At 40.7% G+C, this 17,439-nt stretch overlaps 1 protein-coding gene across 4 annotated transcripts in view; it reads right to left on the bottom strand.

The window, feature by feature from the left end:
• Positions 1-2,852: 2,852 nt before the first annotated feature.
• Positions 2,853-17,439, bottom strand: part of SLC39A9 (solute carrier family 39 member 9) — a 29,546-nt gene continuing 14,959 nt past the window's right edge. For 2 of the 4 annotated variants that reach the window (XM_075151936.1, XM_075151937.1), the window contains 3 exons: positions 16,489-16,574; positions 14,407-14,541; positions 8,166-12,376 (listed from right to left, as the gene is read on the bottom strand). In XM_075151936.1, the coding sequence (XP_075008037.1) occupies positions 12,146-12,376; positions 14,407-14,541; positions 16,489-16,574 (452 nt within the window). In that variant the 3' untranslated portion in view covers positions 8,166-12,145. Of the gene's footprint in view, positions 4,047-7,825; positions 7,929-8,165; positions 12,377-14,406; positions 14,542-16,488; positions 16,575-17,439 lie in introns of those variants that run through there. The other 2 variants (XR_012673921.1, XR_012673922.1) reach the window with 2 other exon arrangements.

The following is a 17,439-nucleotide window of genomic DNA, read 5'->3' as shown; positions in this document are numbered from 1 at the left end:
GAACTTCATGAGGTTCACATAGGCCCACCTCAAGCCTGTCAAGGTCCCAAACGGGCCTAAATTGGCCATGAATAAATGAGAAGGTGTGTAACCATCACAGCAAGGGAGCTGTGGAAATGCCTCTCAACAAGAGTGGAGGCAAAAAGCCATTACTTGGTTGGATCCATTATATGCACAGCAACTTGAGGTGGCCGTACCTTCCAGGGATACGGATTAGGCTCACCCTCTTTCTCCGAAACATTTTTGTTCCAGAGTAATAATTTAAAGATTTTAGATGGATGTTTCACTCTTGATGGCTCGTAGGGGAAACACAGCTGTACATCCTGGAGAGAAAGCACTGGAGCTTTATTCAGAAAACGTTCCTGCAGAGAGACAGGTGGCACTGATACAGGAATTATTTTGCTAATATGTTGTCATCAAGCCAATACAATTTTGCTCAAAAAAACCTTTGAAGCAGACAGCAGTGCAAGCTAGCACAGAAGTAACACTCCATCACAGGCCACCCTCCAGCTGGAAGATTCTCCCTTTCAGTTTAAGGATGCACATACTGGCTAACTGCAGCAGATGAGGAGGCTTGGTTTTTTTTTGGTTTTTTTTTTTGTTTTTTAAGTGAAAAGTTATACCTTTATGTTCTGGGCAGCCTTACAATAGTACTTTATGCAGAAAAGAACAAACTAATCCTTGGGCTGGGGCCAGGAAATTGAGATTTGGATCAGAGCTGCTGCAGAGTTGGAAAGATTCAGATTTTGCCTTCCAGTATCGATTCCCTTTTGTCTTACAGCTTCTGATAGGCTCTGTAGCTGTTTTCAACCCAGAGGACTGTCAGCAATTATGGGAGGTATTAGCAGGTACCAAGAACAATGTGGAGAAATAAAAAGAAAGTCCAGCTCAAGCTTAACTTATGATATATCATTCTTGCAAAGATAAAATCTCACATGTACCTATCAAAATGATGCTCCAGCTTCCCAGATGTACAGTTGTGCACAGAGGCTATTTTAAATAGAACAAAAGCAACCACCATCAATCCATCTCTTTAGTGTGAGACATTGACAGATTATGTTTCCTTTGCACGTGATTAAATTTTTAGTGTCACGTGGGAAGTCAGAGCTGTCCTGCAGAGTTCAAAGAAAAGAGTTATTCAGCAAATGGGCATTAAAGTGAAGAGCCTTTGTAGATGTATAACCCCATCTGACATCATCCTTGTAGATGTATAACCCCATCTGACATCATCCCTTGGTGAAAATCACGTGGTCTCAGTCACCTGTTCCAGACAAAGCCCTCCATCAGTCCCAGCCCTTCAAACCCACCCAGATCCATGATGGATGGCCCATGAATCATATTAATCAAACTATTACCTGTGGATATAGCACCACTTCAGGAGACTTACAGGAAGACAGAAAATAAGATGCCAGTTTACTGAAGCAAAGGGATTTGATAGCAAGCAGCCAGCCCAACAGCCTTGGGGACAGTAAGCACTCACAGCCTGGCGTTTGGGGGGTGGCTTGCTCAGGGACTGACACCACCGTCAATGACCATTTCTCTCAGCACCTAAAGGAGATAATTTCTTGGGTTTTTTTTAATCCTACTAAGAGAGCTCTTCTGGAAGACGACTCATTCACTCCGGTGCTTTAAAAAAAAAGTTTCCGCTAAACAGGCATTTTTCAGGGACTTTAGAATACATCAGAGCGGTCATCTACATTTGAAAAAGCTTCCTCCAGAAGATAGCCCGCAGGCTTCCTGCAATACACCGGTTTTTCCCCCATCAAGCCTAAATACCATGAAGCGATCACATGGCTTACATAAACAGAAAATGCTTAGCTCTGGAATAGTTAAATAGACTGCTTCCAACCAGCAGCTTGTTCAACAGCAGTAGATAAATACAGCTTTGCTTTCTTTCTTGCTTTCCTTAGATTACGAACCCACCAGCACACGCTCCCTTCCCTTCCTCCCCGGGAAGCCCGCGGTGACTGCTGCCTAACCAGCCGCACTGCTCGGGCAGCCCCCGCCGGCCAAATCCCGGTCCCGCTTCTGAGGCTGTGGGAGGGCGCAGCGGCCACGGGAGCGCTCCTCCTCACGGTGGGCGGCTGAACCTCCACGCACATGGAGAGGCAAGAACAAACCTTTCCCCAAGAAGGTTTTATAACAGTGTTGAGAGCTGCTAAGCTTGCAGCTTAGCATGCACACCACCTGCGTGTCTATTTACCTTTCCTAGAGCATTTCGCTTTTCCACGTCTTACCTGCTTGCGATCAACATCATTCAACCCAACCCCAAACACGACAGTAGCAACAGCAGAGTTACCCAGGACGTGGTTTGACCAGGTGACACAGCTTAGTGAGCTCTGCGGGAAGCTTTCTGCACAGAAAACATCCAAGTCAAGCACTACCCTATGACACGCATATACACGCCACCTGAGTAGCACGGGCTACGTAAAGGCCAGCTCAGCAATTTTATAAGACTTTCTTGCTCTTTGCACCCTGTGGTGCCAGGACACTCAGAGATCTAGCAAACAGATCAGAGGCAAGGTTTAGAGCAGTTATTCTGGGGGCCAGCACTGAGTTTCAAAGGTGCAATTGCTTACTCAGTCCTGCTTTTGAGCACAGAAAAAGTGTTGCCTTTGTAATGAGGGCACCAAAGCAGGGCTCAGTACATCGGGGCTTAGTTTCCAGCCCTGGCAATGTCCCTACCTGACTTGAGCACGTAACTTGATTTCTCTCAGCCACAGTTCCTCACCTATGACCCTGGTACTAAATCCAGAACATCACAAGAACACATATACCCGTGCAGTAGTTTGGATACAATGGCCAGCCAAAAAAATTCTGCAAAAGAAAAGGATTTGTTAGAGTTTCCTTGGAAGAATAATGGAGGGGAAAAATGTAATACCTTTACATAGTAACATAAGGCAAACAACTGGAGCACTATCAACATTTTTAAGATCTGACAAAACAGCCCACAAAGAAGTAGGACAATAAATGAGATCCAGGGCTGATGGCTGCCACTCTGGAGAAGCACACTCCTTAGCTGTTCCAACACCAGTCAGTAGATCTGAACTTTCCAAGTTTCTAAAATAGGGTTAGGTGCAGGACTACTTTCTACAGGTGTTTCTCAACTGCAAAAGTTTAGATATTGATTGCAGTCCACTAATTTCTACCTACTTTGTTCCCTCTGGTCAAAAGAGGGAAAGAAGTCATAGGCTTAACTTTTAAACAATAAATACATATCCAGAAAACAGGATTAGCTAAGCCATGTTTTTATTTAATCTGAAGTCCACAAAATGCCCAGCACATGCACACAGAGAGCATAATTGCTCCTGCACACACATTCAATGTTCCCTTTACCCCTACCATTATTATGGCCATTGAAGGCAAGGCCTTAAAAAGCTAAGGACACTACAACTAGGACTTCATTCAGGAGTGGAAACTGCAGGGACCAGAACACCGACGTTCTTCACACCCTTCACCTATACATTCTGCTATACCCCTCAGCTCTGATCTGCAGCAGCCTCCACTCCAAGTTTCCCTCTTCCCTGGTCCTGCTCACAGCCAGTCACTGCAAGGTCAGGGCTCGTGCTGTGCGCGTATGCAGGACAGGAACAAGACGTACTTCTTGCCTCCTTCCTATGCGCATTCTCAAGTGCTTATCTAAATACAGAGACACAAAGATCTACTGGTGCCATCTATCACAGCAGGAGACCACGACAGTTCTATTGCAATCCCTGTGTGTCGAGGAAAGCCATCAGCCAGATGAAGGTAAGGAAGGGCACCGAAAATACTGCTCTCCACAAAATACACAGGCTAAGAGGGCCATCTCCTCCCTCACCCATCTCCATTTACCCTCCTGTGAGCCATGCTGCCACACAGCTTTTGTAGATGAGGCCTCCTTCATACTGCTGAAGTCCAGGCTGCAGGGATAAGCAGGGAAAAACCCCCAGACAGACCCGTGGCTTAGCCCTCCATGTTGCACCAAAGCACGTTCACGTGAAGCACCTGCACAGAGCAGACACCAGGAGTACAAAGTTTTGTTCAAGATCGGCTGTCCCTCAGTTTCTCTGTCAAAAAGAGAAAACAGAACATGGGAAATCCATTGCAGTCCTAAAATGCGACTCATTCTACTTACAGCTTCACCCTCTGGAGGCAAGCAAGGAGAGCTTGACTAAGAGGTGTTACAGCAAGTGTCATTCAGTACCAAGGCTTGTAAGCGGGGTTTTTAGCAGCCCTCCTCAGCCCAGTGCAGCAACGAGTATCTCATATAAAGTGTTTCTTCAGACAGCAGAAGCCCATTAACTTCCACAGACTCCAACATAACAATGATCATAGATCATAAAGTAATTACCACTTCAGACACTGGATGGGCACAGAGATACAGAACAAGCATTTTTCCCCTTTCTGATCATCTCACCTCACCTTTTAGATCTTGTAAGCTGTATATAGGTTTGGTGTCAGTCATCACGATACAGCTTACTTTTAATTAGCTCGACAAGTTTTCTGAATGAGGCATTTTTCTTAACCCCCCCCATCCACCACAAGGGTTTGTTAATCTCTAGACATCTCAGGCAAGAGGGAGAAGTGCTGGGATAAGGAAGGTGGAACGTTGTGCAATTCTGCCTGCAGGGATGTTTGGATAAGGCTTGCACATATCAGTAGAAGAATGGCTTAATTTGTAAGCTGGAACAATAGATGACAGCTCATCTTCTTGCTGCTGTGCTCATCCCTAATGAGTCTCTGATAAAAATGCTGATGAAAATTTTTCCTTAACAAAAGAAGGAACACTCTACAGCCATCATCAGGAAGCCTGCAACACCACAGCTCCTCAATATTTAAGTTTTCAGTGGTAACTCTTGTAACATAAATGCACCCAAAGCACTTCCTCACATCTCCAAAAGGATTTACAACAGACTGCAGTGGTTAAGTCTCCGGTTACCGAGACGACATTTTTATTAAACACACTAAAAGAATGCTAATATACTGCATAATGCTTCACCGTTAAAACTGAATTTTACTTGCCAAAAAACCAAGAGCCTATCTGGCAACATACTGGCTTCTCATCCTCACTGCCTTGCATCTGCCTGTACTCGCTACAATAGCAACACTGTCATTTGTTTCACTTCTCCTATTGACTTTACATTAATCATATTCTCTTGTGATTAAGCCAGTATAAAGAGATTACGCTTTTTCCTAACCACACAAGTCCTATGAGCTATGAGAAAAATCAAAAGCAAGCAATTAGCTGAGAAGATTGCTTATTACTTGAGTGAAATAGCTAAAACACTAACTGTTAAAGTAACAAAATCCTAGATAAGTCTGCAGATGGCAACAACAGGAGAAAAAAAAAAACCTTTTTTTAATGAATTGCTTATAAATCACCTCCATCAAGGGTATCTCTTAATGGATGCATGAAGATTTTGGGAATGCATACATCACCCATCCTATAACAGCATCCTTCCCCTTTCTCTTTTCTGAAAATACATGTCTAAAAATCAATCCTGCTTACAGGGAAGCTGGAGAGTATGGAAAGCAAGAATATCGATAAACTGTGTCAATTCAGCAGCTATAGGAGGGATCTCATCAATGTATACAAATACCTGAAGGAAGGGTGCAAACAGGATGGAGCCAGGCTCTTTTCAGCAGTGCCCAGTGACAGGACCAGAGGCAATGGGTACACACTGAAACACGGGAGGTTTCCTCTGAACATAAGAAAAAAAAGCTTTTCACTCTTAGGGTGATTGAGCGCTGGCACAGGTTGCCCAGAGAGGTTGTGGAGTCTCCCACCTTGGAGATATTCAAAAGTCGTCTGGACACCGTCCTGGGCAACTGGCTCGAGGTGGCCCTGCTTGAGCAGGGGGGTGGTTGAACCAGATGACCTCCAGAGGTCCCTTCCAGCCTCTACCAGTCTGCAATTAGTACTCCAGACTAAATTCAATTAGTGCCTTCCCACTATGTGCTAAAGAACTTGGCACACTGCCAGGTACCATCCCCATATCAGGGAAGTGGAGGTGAGTCCTTAATTACCTATCTGCAAGCTGCTTAAGGGGTTGCCTCACGCTCTTAACATTGCTTTCAACCATTAACATTTCCTGAATTGCTCCAGCTGATAGTTTTATCACATAAAGTCAATCGACAGAGTTTCAGATCACTTACTTGCAAAACCCCCAGATCTACAGACAATCTGAAAAGCCTGTGCAGGCGTTTCCTGACAGGGAGTCAGCTTCCTAGTTATTCCTTAGTTATTGCAAGGATCCCAGCTCCGATTCTCATCCTTGCACTACATCCTGGCAGTAGCCATAGGATGCTGCAGTGGTAACAACAACTTCCTTCTACAAACCCCTAAAAGCATACACACATCAGGACACAAACCATAACTTACATACGCTTTGGCAAGAGACAAGCACCCTTCTGGTTTTTACACAGCACTTACTCCTGCAATTTATTCATTTATTTGTGCCCTACATGTGTTTTAAAATGTTAAATCTAGTCCCAGCCAAGTTTGGTAAAGTAACATTTTTAGTCAGAAGCGTCTGGCTGTGGCCATTCTTTTTAAAGTTGCATCTTTTTTTAAAAAAAAAAAAGAAATTCAGTGTTTTATATGAAAAGTTTGCCCCTTCTACAATCACAGCACACAATGTGCAAGTCACTGGATTTTTTGAGAATTTTTTAACAAAACCTGCAAACCCTAAAAATATGTCCTAAAATGTCCTCTAGGAAAAAAAAAAAAAAAACAACTGTCCTGCAAGTTTTTGCGCAGATAACAAAACAGAATTAATTTTCAAAGCTCTTCTCATACCCCCTGCCTGAGCGCCTCTTAGAGACCACTACTAAAATTTAATTTCCAACTCTTCTTTGCAGCTCAAAATTATGTCAGAGGCAAATAAAACCCTTCCAGAGAAATTCAGGAGCCTGAGAAGCCAGTTTTCCTTCACAACAAGAACACAACCCGCTCTCAGTTATGATGACCACCACGACTAGCATTAGAGAGAAAACTTTGGTAGCTATGGCTTAACGCAGGCTTTCATTTCATCGTACACCGCAGGAAGAAGGTAAGCTGCCTTCGAGAAAAACTGCGTCAGTAATGAAGACGGAGAGCAATACTGAAGAGCTGTGACCAGGTAAGCAGTAGGATCACGGGGCAGTCACAAGGAAAGCTGAGATGTAACTCGGTGCCTGAGAACAGCAAGAAGATGGGAGGAAAAAAAAAAACCAACAAACAAACCACAGAACAGGTGCAAGAAAGGTTTCACCAGCAGTTTTTTCCCATAACACAAGAACAAAACGCAGGCTAGGGTTTTCTTTGCATCTTTGCATGCATATTTAAAGTTGACTTTTAATCCAAATCACATAGAGGCACATATATACGGGAAAGGCTACTTTGTCACAAAGTCTCCAAAAAGAACGGAGGGACTTAGTGTTTCCATTTTGGGTTTGGGGCTGACAAGATTGTTCTCACTCCATCCTGTGCTCTCAATTTTCTTTTGCCCCAATGTGTCCTCAAGCCTTTTAACAGTGGCCTGGAGCCAATCATCTCCTCATGGCCCTCCAAAGAGGTCTCTGCCTTGTAAGCATCAGAGATTTCCTTGGGGGTGGGGGAAGAGAGAGCTTCAGGGCAATGCCAACTCCTAAACACTCTGCAGGAGACAGAAGTTGTCAAACGCCCCTCTCAAGCAGAGCTGTCAAATCCTTTCTGTATTTATACCTCTAAACCCATTCATACCCATGTCCAAATCAACCTGCTAGACTGCCTCCCCACGTGCAGTTTCACACTTCAGGTTTCCCGGAGGTGCTCAGACATTATGACAAAAAGCAGCAAACACACTTATACGAAAGTAAAACGTACTGTCTGCACCGCTTGCATCCCATTTAAGACCGTCATTTCTCTTTGTCAGAGCTGTCACAAACCCCCGTGCAGTAAATGACAAGCCAACTCCAAAGCACTGCACCTAGTAAAAATTTAATATAATAAAACAAATTGAAAACGGCAACATTATTTTAACCATTCACAATTAAAGTGGAAAAATTATAAGGCAGCCATTCATGGAATGATTTTGTGTACAAATGGTTTGGAAAAAGAGACATTAAAATTACAGTTCCATACATGGAGTCAGGTAAACAGCAATGACCACGCAATGTTTTTCCCTGGAAAGCCAAGGCTGCTAAGAGATGTAATAAAAGGACAGTAAGAAAAAAAAATTATTTTATTTTTAAAAGAATTTTGAGGTGAACAGGAATCTGAAATTCATCATAAACTTTCCCACCATACCACAACCACTCCTCCTCCTTTCACCCCCAAAAGAATACAAATACACTTCCCTCCTCTTCTTCCCAAGTCCCAGCACAGAACGGGAAGGGAGCAGCAGCATTCATTCCACCGCATCTCTCTGTTAGTCTGCATAGAGCTGATACCACACAGACACATCTGCTACTGTCAAAAGCTCCTTGAAGGCTCTGAACTAGTTCCTGAATAAACACAGCAGTTTTCCTGGGTCTCCTGGATAACATTAGCCTTTTACACAATCCACCTGGAAATGGTTCTTTGAAGTCAACAGTGGGTTTCTGTGTTTAACACCCAGCCATCTGACATGCAACAACTATCAAAAATTCCTATCTTGGTGTGACAGCTCTGCCATCCTCACTTAAGTTAATGTCAGTGCAGCTTCTGCATCTGTCATCAAGTGCTGAAAAAGAAATATTTCCCTTTTTTATATAAGGAACAATAAAAGAATTAAAACAGTAGGGAAAGTACCTGAACACACGGGATCAACGGAAACAGCTTTAGTCCAATTCCTATCGCCAATTAAGAAATCATTAATTAAAAAAACAGCTGATGAGAAGATTACAGATTTCCTAGAGAGATTTACAGAAGGAAAGAGGGACATGCCTGGCATTTGGTTAAAGCATTACCTGCTAGACCTGCTGCCACCTACCTCACAGTAGAAAACACAGGCAGAGATGGCTACTACAGAGAGAGTAAGAGGAATTTGTTTGCACCAAGGTCCCCTGAGGAGTAGAAAATGATACCAGATGGCCCTGACTACACGCAGTGCTTGGATGTACTGTGACAGATGGGGAGATAGGTAAAAAAGGGGATATTGTAAAATGGACCATTCTATTTAACTCATTAAAATACTCTGCCTCAAGAAAATAATCCTCCATGTGGAACTAACAATTTGGAAAAGTTTGATCATTTAAAATTTTATATTCTCCTTATCACATAATCAAAAGCTTCCTTAGTCAATGCAATTTCAGCTACAGAATTGAAAATAATAGTTCAACACAGAGATAACAGAGGCAGCCAAAAGAAAATGCTGTTTCTACTTCTAAATGGGTAGGGGCAGGGGGAAAAAAAAAAACCAATCACAGAAGTCGTCTATCTCTTAACCGAGTGCAAAATGAAAAGTATGAGTTATCAGAATTTTTGTGTGATTTTTAAGTTGCCAATGTTTTCATTTAAAATCCCTCACCTGCTGCTATAACTTGGCCTTTATAGTTCATGAATCATTAAACAGAGCATTACCATTTCTAGTGGCTGCCCCCGAAATTGGAAACATGATCTGAGGGATAGGAGAAAAGAAAGACAACAAGACCTCTCAGCAGTGGCATCTCTTACGATTAATAGGCCAGAGGTTATGTCAGCAGTGAAAAGGCTGGCTGTCACATCCTCATCAATACACACTCATCCACAGGTACTATCCACATGCTCCAACACTGGAACAACACACATGAAATGGGACCTTACCTACATACCTCCCTAAACCGCTGCAATTGTTATACACACAAAACAAGGCTGAGGTGGAACACAGTCAGGATGCCAGCTTAACGAGGGAGGTGGGGTGCACGTGCAAGTGACAGATGATAGTTTAAAGAAAGAAAAACTACTGTAAGTGTCTGATGCTGCACTAAGCTATCTCCTGCTTCTGCTGCAGATCTTGCAAACTCTCCAGCTTTGGGAAACAGTTCAGTTATGTGGAAAGATTCAGCGAGGTAAAATTGTAAGACTGTCAAGAAAGAAGGTAATTAGGGGGCAATCAGGAAGAACACTGAGAGCTCTGGTGTAAATATCCCTGTGTATCATTCGCATGTGTCAGTAACGTGTATCACTGAACTTTTTAAACAGATAACTTACTGGTTGCATATGTATGTTGTAAAAAAAAAAGTTCAAGAATGTGCAGGAGAGGATCTCATCCATGTCACTAATTTTGCAGTGGCTTTTCAGAACAGAATTAACTTTGGAAGGTCTAATGTCAAAAATGCTTGTTTAGGCTTGATACACCAATTCTATGTGAAAGTAGTCTCGTGGGAAAAGACGATTTCTAATAATTTTGCACTAATTTTATATAGTAAAACACACAAATGAACAAACACTCCTGGGGATCAATACTAGGTTCAATCCTGGGATACACCTGTATTGTTACAAAGCCAACAGACAAAGCAATCACTAGTCCAAGAGCCAGGCCATACATGTTATTGAACTAGTAGACAAACAGGACAATGACAAAAATGTAAAGAAGTTAAGAGGCACAATGGCCTGTGTAGTATAAGTAATAAATGGCATGAAAAAGACACTCATGCAAATGGAAACAAGAAGCACTTCAGTTAAGAAGATATTTCAAGCCCTGAAAATCCATTTCAAACAAACAAACAAAAAACCACCAAAAAAATATATTTGGCAATGTTATCTTTAAAAAGTGCAGACAGAGTATAGCTTAAAAAGGGTACGGCATTAAAGTTTTCCCCTAAAGAAAGAATTTTATGTTCAGTCTGTGCTCATCAAGCATTCCTGACTTTTCAATGCACTACAGTTATTAGAATATAATATATTTTGCATAAGAGAAATGGTGCCTAGCAAAAGAAGGCTGTGCCTTGGAAAGGGAGGGATCTTTTATCACTCTTCTGCAGTGAGAGGCATCAGCAGCTGGCAGTAAGTCCTCCAGGAGATTCACCAAAACTAAGGCTTAAGTAACTAAGCCTTAAAAACTAAGTAAGAGGCGAATGCACAATTCCCAAAGGAAAAGCAAAATGCCTAACAGGTCTGCTGGGAACCCACCAGTTTGGGTTTTTTTGTTTGGTGGGGTTTTTTGTTTAGAACTGCTTTAGAAACACTTTGTACTCTATCTGCAGCATAAATATTTAACTAAGCATCTCTTTTGTTAGCCTTAATACCTTTTATTTAATGAACACCCCCCCCCCCCCCCCCCCGATTTCAGCAGTTCATTTTTGAAAATGAGTTAGTAAAGTTCTCTGGTCCCTCAAGAGCTGTCTCCATCAGATTTCTACTCCTCAGGGCCCAGAACAGCTCGATTTCAAAGGACAGTATGGATATCCCTCTCAACAGTAGCAGTAGTGTAATCACAGTACCCAATACCTAACTCCTGCTAACATTTTTGGTGCCTACGCTTTACTGACTTGGCAGAAGACCATCTCCCAAGAAATACTGCCTTTTTAAAATTTATTAACAATTGCGTAAACAATCAAAACAATATTCTCCTTGCTTCTATCCTTTGTCTTAAATAATGGAATACACTGCAAAATTCATTTACACTTTCTTAACCACCTGATTTCCTACTCTAATCCTACACTTTGTCTACATCATTTCTTTCCTATCAGTGACACTTCTGTGACAATAGCAGTGTTGTCCAGATTTCCGAGTGTAGCCCACTTTTGCAATACAATTAGTGACAAACATTACAAGGACCAGTCGTGTTGTCAGGACAACATAGAACCGATGGGGGAGAGCCCCCTTCTTCATTAGTAAGACTTCAACCTCTCACAAAGCAGCCATCCTTTGTTTTTGCTCTCAGCTGTGAAAGCTGAATTGCAGGATACTTTGGTGATCGCAATTTCATGATGAGTTGCTATGTTCTTCCCCACTCACCTTTCTTAAACTCCAAATTCCATCTTCCCTGAGAATAGGGCCAGAAGTAACAATTAAAATAGCAAATGTCTTCAGAAAAGAAAGTTACATAGAATTTATGTCCGGCTGCCAAAGTACATTTTGCTACACTAAAAACTTTCCCAGTATTCCTCATTTTGCAATCAACGTTCCCTCTGAACTCCATAAAGTGGATGGGATGGATGATGGGTAAGAAACAATGATAAAGGGAGCAGCCGACATTTTACTGCTCATGTCAGATCGAGGAGAACGGTGAAATTCGAGTGTTTAGTGATGGTGTCCAATGGACAAAACTAGAGGAATAAGGCATCCTAATACTAGGGCTGCCACCTCCAGACGACTGAGTCCTTTTCCTCCAGTTGATTCAGGTTTGTGGCTATGAGCAATTCCTCCTACTTCTGGGAGGACATGAACTGTGGCAACGTAAAGAAAAGTCCCAGCAGAAAACAGCATAGCAACTCCGGTGGCATTGACTTCTGAAAGGGCTTCTTTGCTGCTCTGAAATGGAAAAAACCAAACAAACAACAAACCACAGAAAGAGCAAAAATGAGGATAAGCAGAAGTTCTTCAATCAATAACAAAAAAATTCTGTAAGTGTCCAGGCACAAGAGAATTTCTATCAACTCTTTCTCTCACAATGACAATGGTTTGATGTGGTTTCTTGTGCCTTGCCCCTTACATGTAGCAACTGGCATTCTAAAGTTGATGTGGGGGGCAGAAAGACACCTCTCATCCTAGTTAGTTCACTTCAGACTTGTAGGAACCCTTATAGAAGAAAAAAGTCACAATCTGTGCAGAAGCATCTTGTTTGACCATCTCACAGCAACATACAAAATGTCAAAATGACAAAATGGGCTTTGAAAAAAAATAAAATTCAGATTGCAAAGCCACAAATTTTATGAAGGACACTCAAGACTGACTTTTTTTTCCCCTTTTTCTAAACAAAGAGTTCAAATAAGATGTTAGCCTTTAAATATCTAGTCCCCTGCTGGTTAGAGCAAGATTTGCTAGATTTAAGTCCCAAATCATCACTCATTCAATATTTCATTTGTATATACAAGTAAACACCCAAAACTTTTCCAGAATCTCCATGCCAACTTCATTAAGAAACGCATCTTCTGGATCAAAACTGAGCACCTCTTCGCATTCATACTAGGCTTAAGATCATGCTACACATCATTAAATGTAATGAAATGTAAACCTGCTCATATCAGTTTCAAAATGCTTCTTGAACAATCTCCAACTCAAGTGTGATGTTAATTCTCTGGTATACTCTCAGGTTGTTTTTGCAAAGAGCAGAGATACATCTTCTGCTCTGGAACTGTACAACCACTGTGACAGCCCTTATGCCTTATCAATGCTCTGTTCTTCCTGAAGTGAAAAATGCAAAGCCAACTCTTAGTGAGCCTACATCAAAAGAATGCTCAAACAGCATTCTCATTTCTATTTACAAACCTAACCCTTCCTGCTGTCTCCTGTATTGCAATATCAAATATAACTCCTTTCCGGCAAGTAAAGGGATTAGCCCAGATGATTTACTTAAACTTTCCTCTCTTGCCTTGAGTTTCATGAGATCACGTTAGATTCTTTATGACACAACACCATAGTGTATCACCAGCATGGCCCACAGCAGTTAGAAATACAGGAGTGTCATAGGAAATGCTATGAGAAGCAGAAACATTTAATTTGGACAGAAATGATGAACTCATGTGCAGCAGCCCATTTCACAGGCCATTTCATAGAATTATAGAATCGTTTGGGTTGGAAGGGACCTTAAAGATCATCTAGTTCCAACCCCCCTGCCATGGGCAGGGACACCTTCCACTAGACCAGGTTGCTCAACGCCCCATCCAACCTGGCCTTGAACACTTCCAGGGATGAGGCATCCACAGCTTCTCTGGGCAACCTGTGCCAGTGCCTCACCACCCCCAGAGTGAAGAATTTCTTCCTTATTTCTAATCTAAGTCTACCCTCTTTCAGTTTAAAAATTTGTTGTATAGAGCCAAGACGTGACTGTGCTTTCAGGAGTATGAGGGGCAAAAAGGCTGAGGATTCAACTTCTGACACACTGTGAAAAAGACTTTGAACATATAGGACCAGTTCTGGGATGTTGGGGGAAACTAGCAAAGATTATTTTCTATCTGCATATTGAAATAAGAATGCATGCAGCAACACTGAAAATTACTCAGTTATATAGACATCGGATAAAATGTGGTATATGAGTAAATTGTTAAGTTCTCAGCAGGGAAGAGCAGAAAGGAGAAAAGACAGACGTCAGCCTTCCAAAAAAAGCTATACAAAACTCTACAGAGGAGTTACATCACTGGTTGTGATGCAAAGCATGGGTTATTTTTTGTTTCACACATTCATATTGCTACCTTTTTATCCACCTTTTTTTTTTTTAAATCTCCATTCTGCTAAGTTTTTCAAGCAGTTTGGAATTACGTTGTATGAAACTCATATGATATTCCTTTCCCCAAACTCCACCACTAAGCTACATTTTGGGCAGAACAAAATCACAGACCTACCTTGCTTAGCCCTAAGTATGTCACCATCGACATAACAGGTGCTGCTAACGCAAAGACCAGCAAGTGTTTTCTAATTCGATTCCGTTCCAGCCCAGCGTGCATCAGGAAGGAAACCAGGCCAAAGGCAGCTGGTGCCTGCAAAGAACAATATTCACTGGTAATACAATATCTTCTAAAATCCCCTGAAATCTGAGATAAAGTTGAAATATGACTTACTACATTTAAACGCACTGAATTGGAAGAAATTCAGGGAGAGCACTAGTATGTTGCAGTTAACCCAAATCAATATAATTCTGCAGACTGCCCTACCTTAATAACAGTACCTAATGGAAACCCATGTTCTGGCTATCAGAGTATGCATATTTGTGTAGTCATTATAAATATTAAAATATTCATTCTGACTTGAGTCATTGCTATAATCCCTAAGTCTCCATAAACTCATGTAATTTCTTTTTTTGTCCTGATACTACTATGCATCCTTAAATGTATAGTTTCTTTATCTACAACAGAAAAATTCTACAATTAACATGGAGGGGAAAAAATTCCCAAAGATAGATAACTGTCAGCCTCCACATGAACAAAGTCTTAAGAGCTCTTTTGATTAGTTCATCATTCAGTTTCATTTCTGTTCCCACTGGGAAGCAAACAAATACTTCCTTCTCCCTCTGCTGGCATTCAGTTTCTTATCCACAAGGCATAGCTGCTCTACTACTCATGGAATTTACTATGTTCTTACTCACACAAAGACCATAGCAGTCCACCCTGACATTATTGAGATAAGACAAACTAAAATATACTGAGCATTTTTTATACACAGAATCTTTTTTTTTTTTTTAAACCTAAAAGAAGGAAACCATGAGTGAAGGAAAAAAGATGAGAAGGACAAAGGTATCAATCAGGATCAGAAGACTAGAAAAATAAAAAAAAGACACCGGAGAAGAAATTAATTTCTCTTTCAATACCAAGTGTTTCTTGATAATCTTTCATAGGAGAAATTTTTCTCTTCTACAATTGTACAATTTCAGAAGTCAGCTAATTTGAACATTAAGAATAATAAAAGCAAGTTTCACTTGGCAATAGGCATAAACTAAGCTTCACAGCAAGATGTGACATTGACACTGCCACCTTTGAAGAGGGTTACGTAAACCACAATTTATTGTATGAACAGTGAAGAAAAGACTAGATCTGGATTTCCTAACTTTTTGAACATGAAATTATGCAAGCAAGATTCTGGATGAATGTATGACTAATATACGCACATGCTACCATAAGTCAAATATGCATCTGCATGCATATGTTTTGAACCTATATAGCTAATAGATATCTTTGTACAAACATTAAGAAAAAAAGATCTTCCCCTCTGCAAGAGCCATTGTTTGCTTGTTACCATCTGAAAAACGTTTAGATTTTTTTTCTGCAGAAATGGCATATGACTGATGTTGAAGCTACTACAATAACAGAGGTAATCAGAAGTTGTAATTTAGTACTCTGATATTAAGTGGTTTCAGAAGACTGACCCTTTAAACACTAAAACCCTTTATAAGAAAATGGGAAGAATATTTGTTAAGAACATCACAGAACCAAAAAGCTGTTGTAATCAGCATAAAACTGCTTTTCCTCCTTGAATACACTAGCATATACTTCTGTGCTTCACCCTCTAGAACTTCTCTGAATACACCTCTTACAACAGTAAGAATGTGGGGGGGGGTTGTTTGTTTTTTAAAAAAGAAAAAAAAACAACACCACACTAGCTTCAGAAAAAGTCAGTGTGAAGCTGCCACATTTCTTTATGAGCTGTTCTTCTCTCCCTACTTTTGGGAGACTTTTCCCAACCATTGCTACCAAGGTAAGCAGTAGGCAGTCAGAATTCTCTTTCATTTGTACCCCATTCATCATTTGCTATTCTGTCAAACATCATACCAGTGCTTTTTGGTCCTTGGAGCTGTACTACTAACCTGTTCATTTCAATGGCATTACACATTTCCAGATTACATCGCTAAGGAAATTTAAGATCTTTAGTAATTTCTGTGTGCTTTAACAATCTTTTAAAGAACAAATAAGATTTTTTGGATGATGACTTACCTTGTGCAACATAATTGCAACAAACACTATCAACTGGACACTAGTCTGAGAAGTAGAAGCTGCTGCACCCAATGCAACACCATCAGCTGAAACAGGAGTGTAAATTCATGGATTATTCTTCTACATCAGTTTCAGCTTTCCCACCCCCTCAATGGCTGACAGTACAAAACATGTTGATTTGAGAAGTCCTGTTACTCAAAACGCCTTTAACAATACGAACCCAACACATGATTCACTCCCCTTTGTTTCTTAAGCCACAATAATTTCAGGATTTCAGACAACCCTCAACAGGAGCTGTCTCCTATTTCCCAAGACCATAAAAAAACCTGGTACTAGAGAATCTATTCAGTATTGACACGTTCTGACAAATTAGAGCCAGGTAATAAGTTTAGTTATTTTAGTCTTCTGTAGAAGTGGCTTCCTATCCAAATTTAAAAATCTGCTTTAGATTCTAAGCATTAAAAGAATTTTAATTATTATCCTTTAAATGAATTTTCAAACATAAATACTATTGTAAATACTATTTTCTTACCATTTAACATAAATATATTGTTTAAATGAAATAGGAAATGGATACTGTATTAATCCTGTATATATAGACACCGCTTAGTAAAGAAATACCTTTTTGATCAACATTGTATGACTTATTTAGACAATAACTTTCAGGAGGAGAGATTAAAAAGCATCATATTTATACTACACATATATAGTGAAGAATTACAACATGAACAGGGGTTGACTGCAACACATGCATAACTTTTTCAGTCCTTGCAAGTCAGCCCAAATGTGTTTCAATCAAATCCTTGCACTCCACCCGATAATGTCCTTTTTTCCACAAGATAATATTTTTTTAAACTTAATATTTTTTTAAAAAACACAGGTCAGCTGACAAGCAAACCCAAATGTGTTTCATACTACTTATCAAATGTGTTAGCATGTATTGAAATTTAG

This window comes from Calonectris borealis, chromosome 5, assembly GCF_964195595.1.
Source record: "Calonectris borealis chromosome 5, bCalBor7.hap1.2, whole genome shotgun sequence".
Taxonomy (NCBI): domain Eukaryota; kingdom Metazoa; phylum Chordata; class Aves; order Procellariiformes; family Procellariidae; genus Calonectris; species Calonectris borealis.
This window is presented reverse-complemented; position numbering and strand designations above follow the sequence as displayed.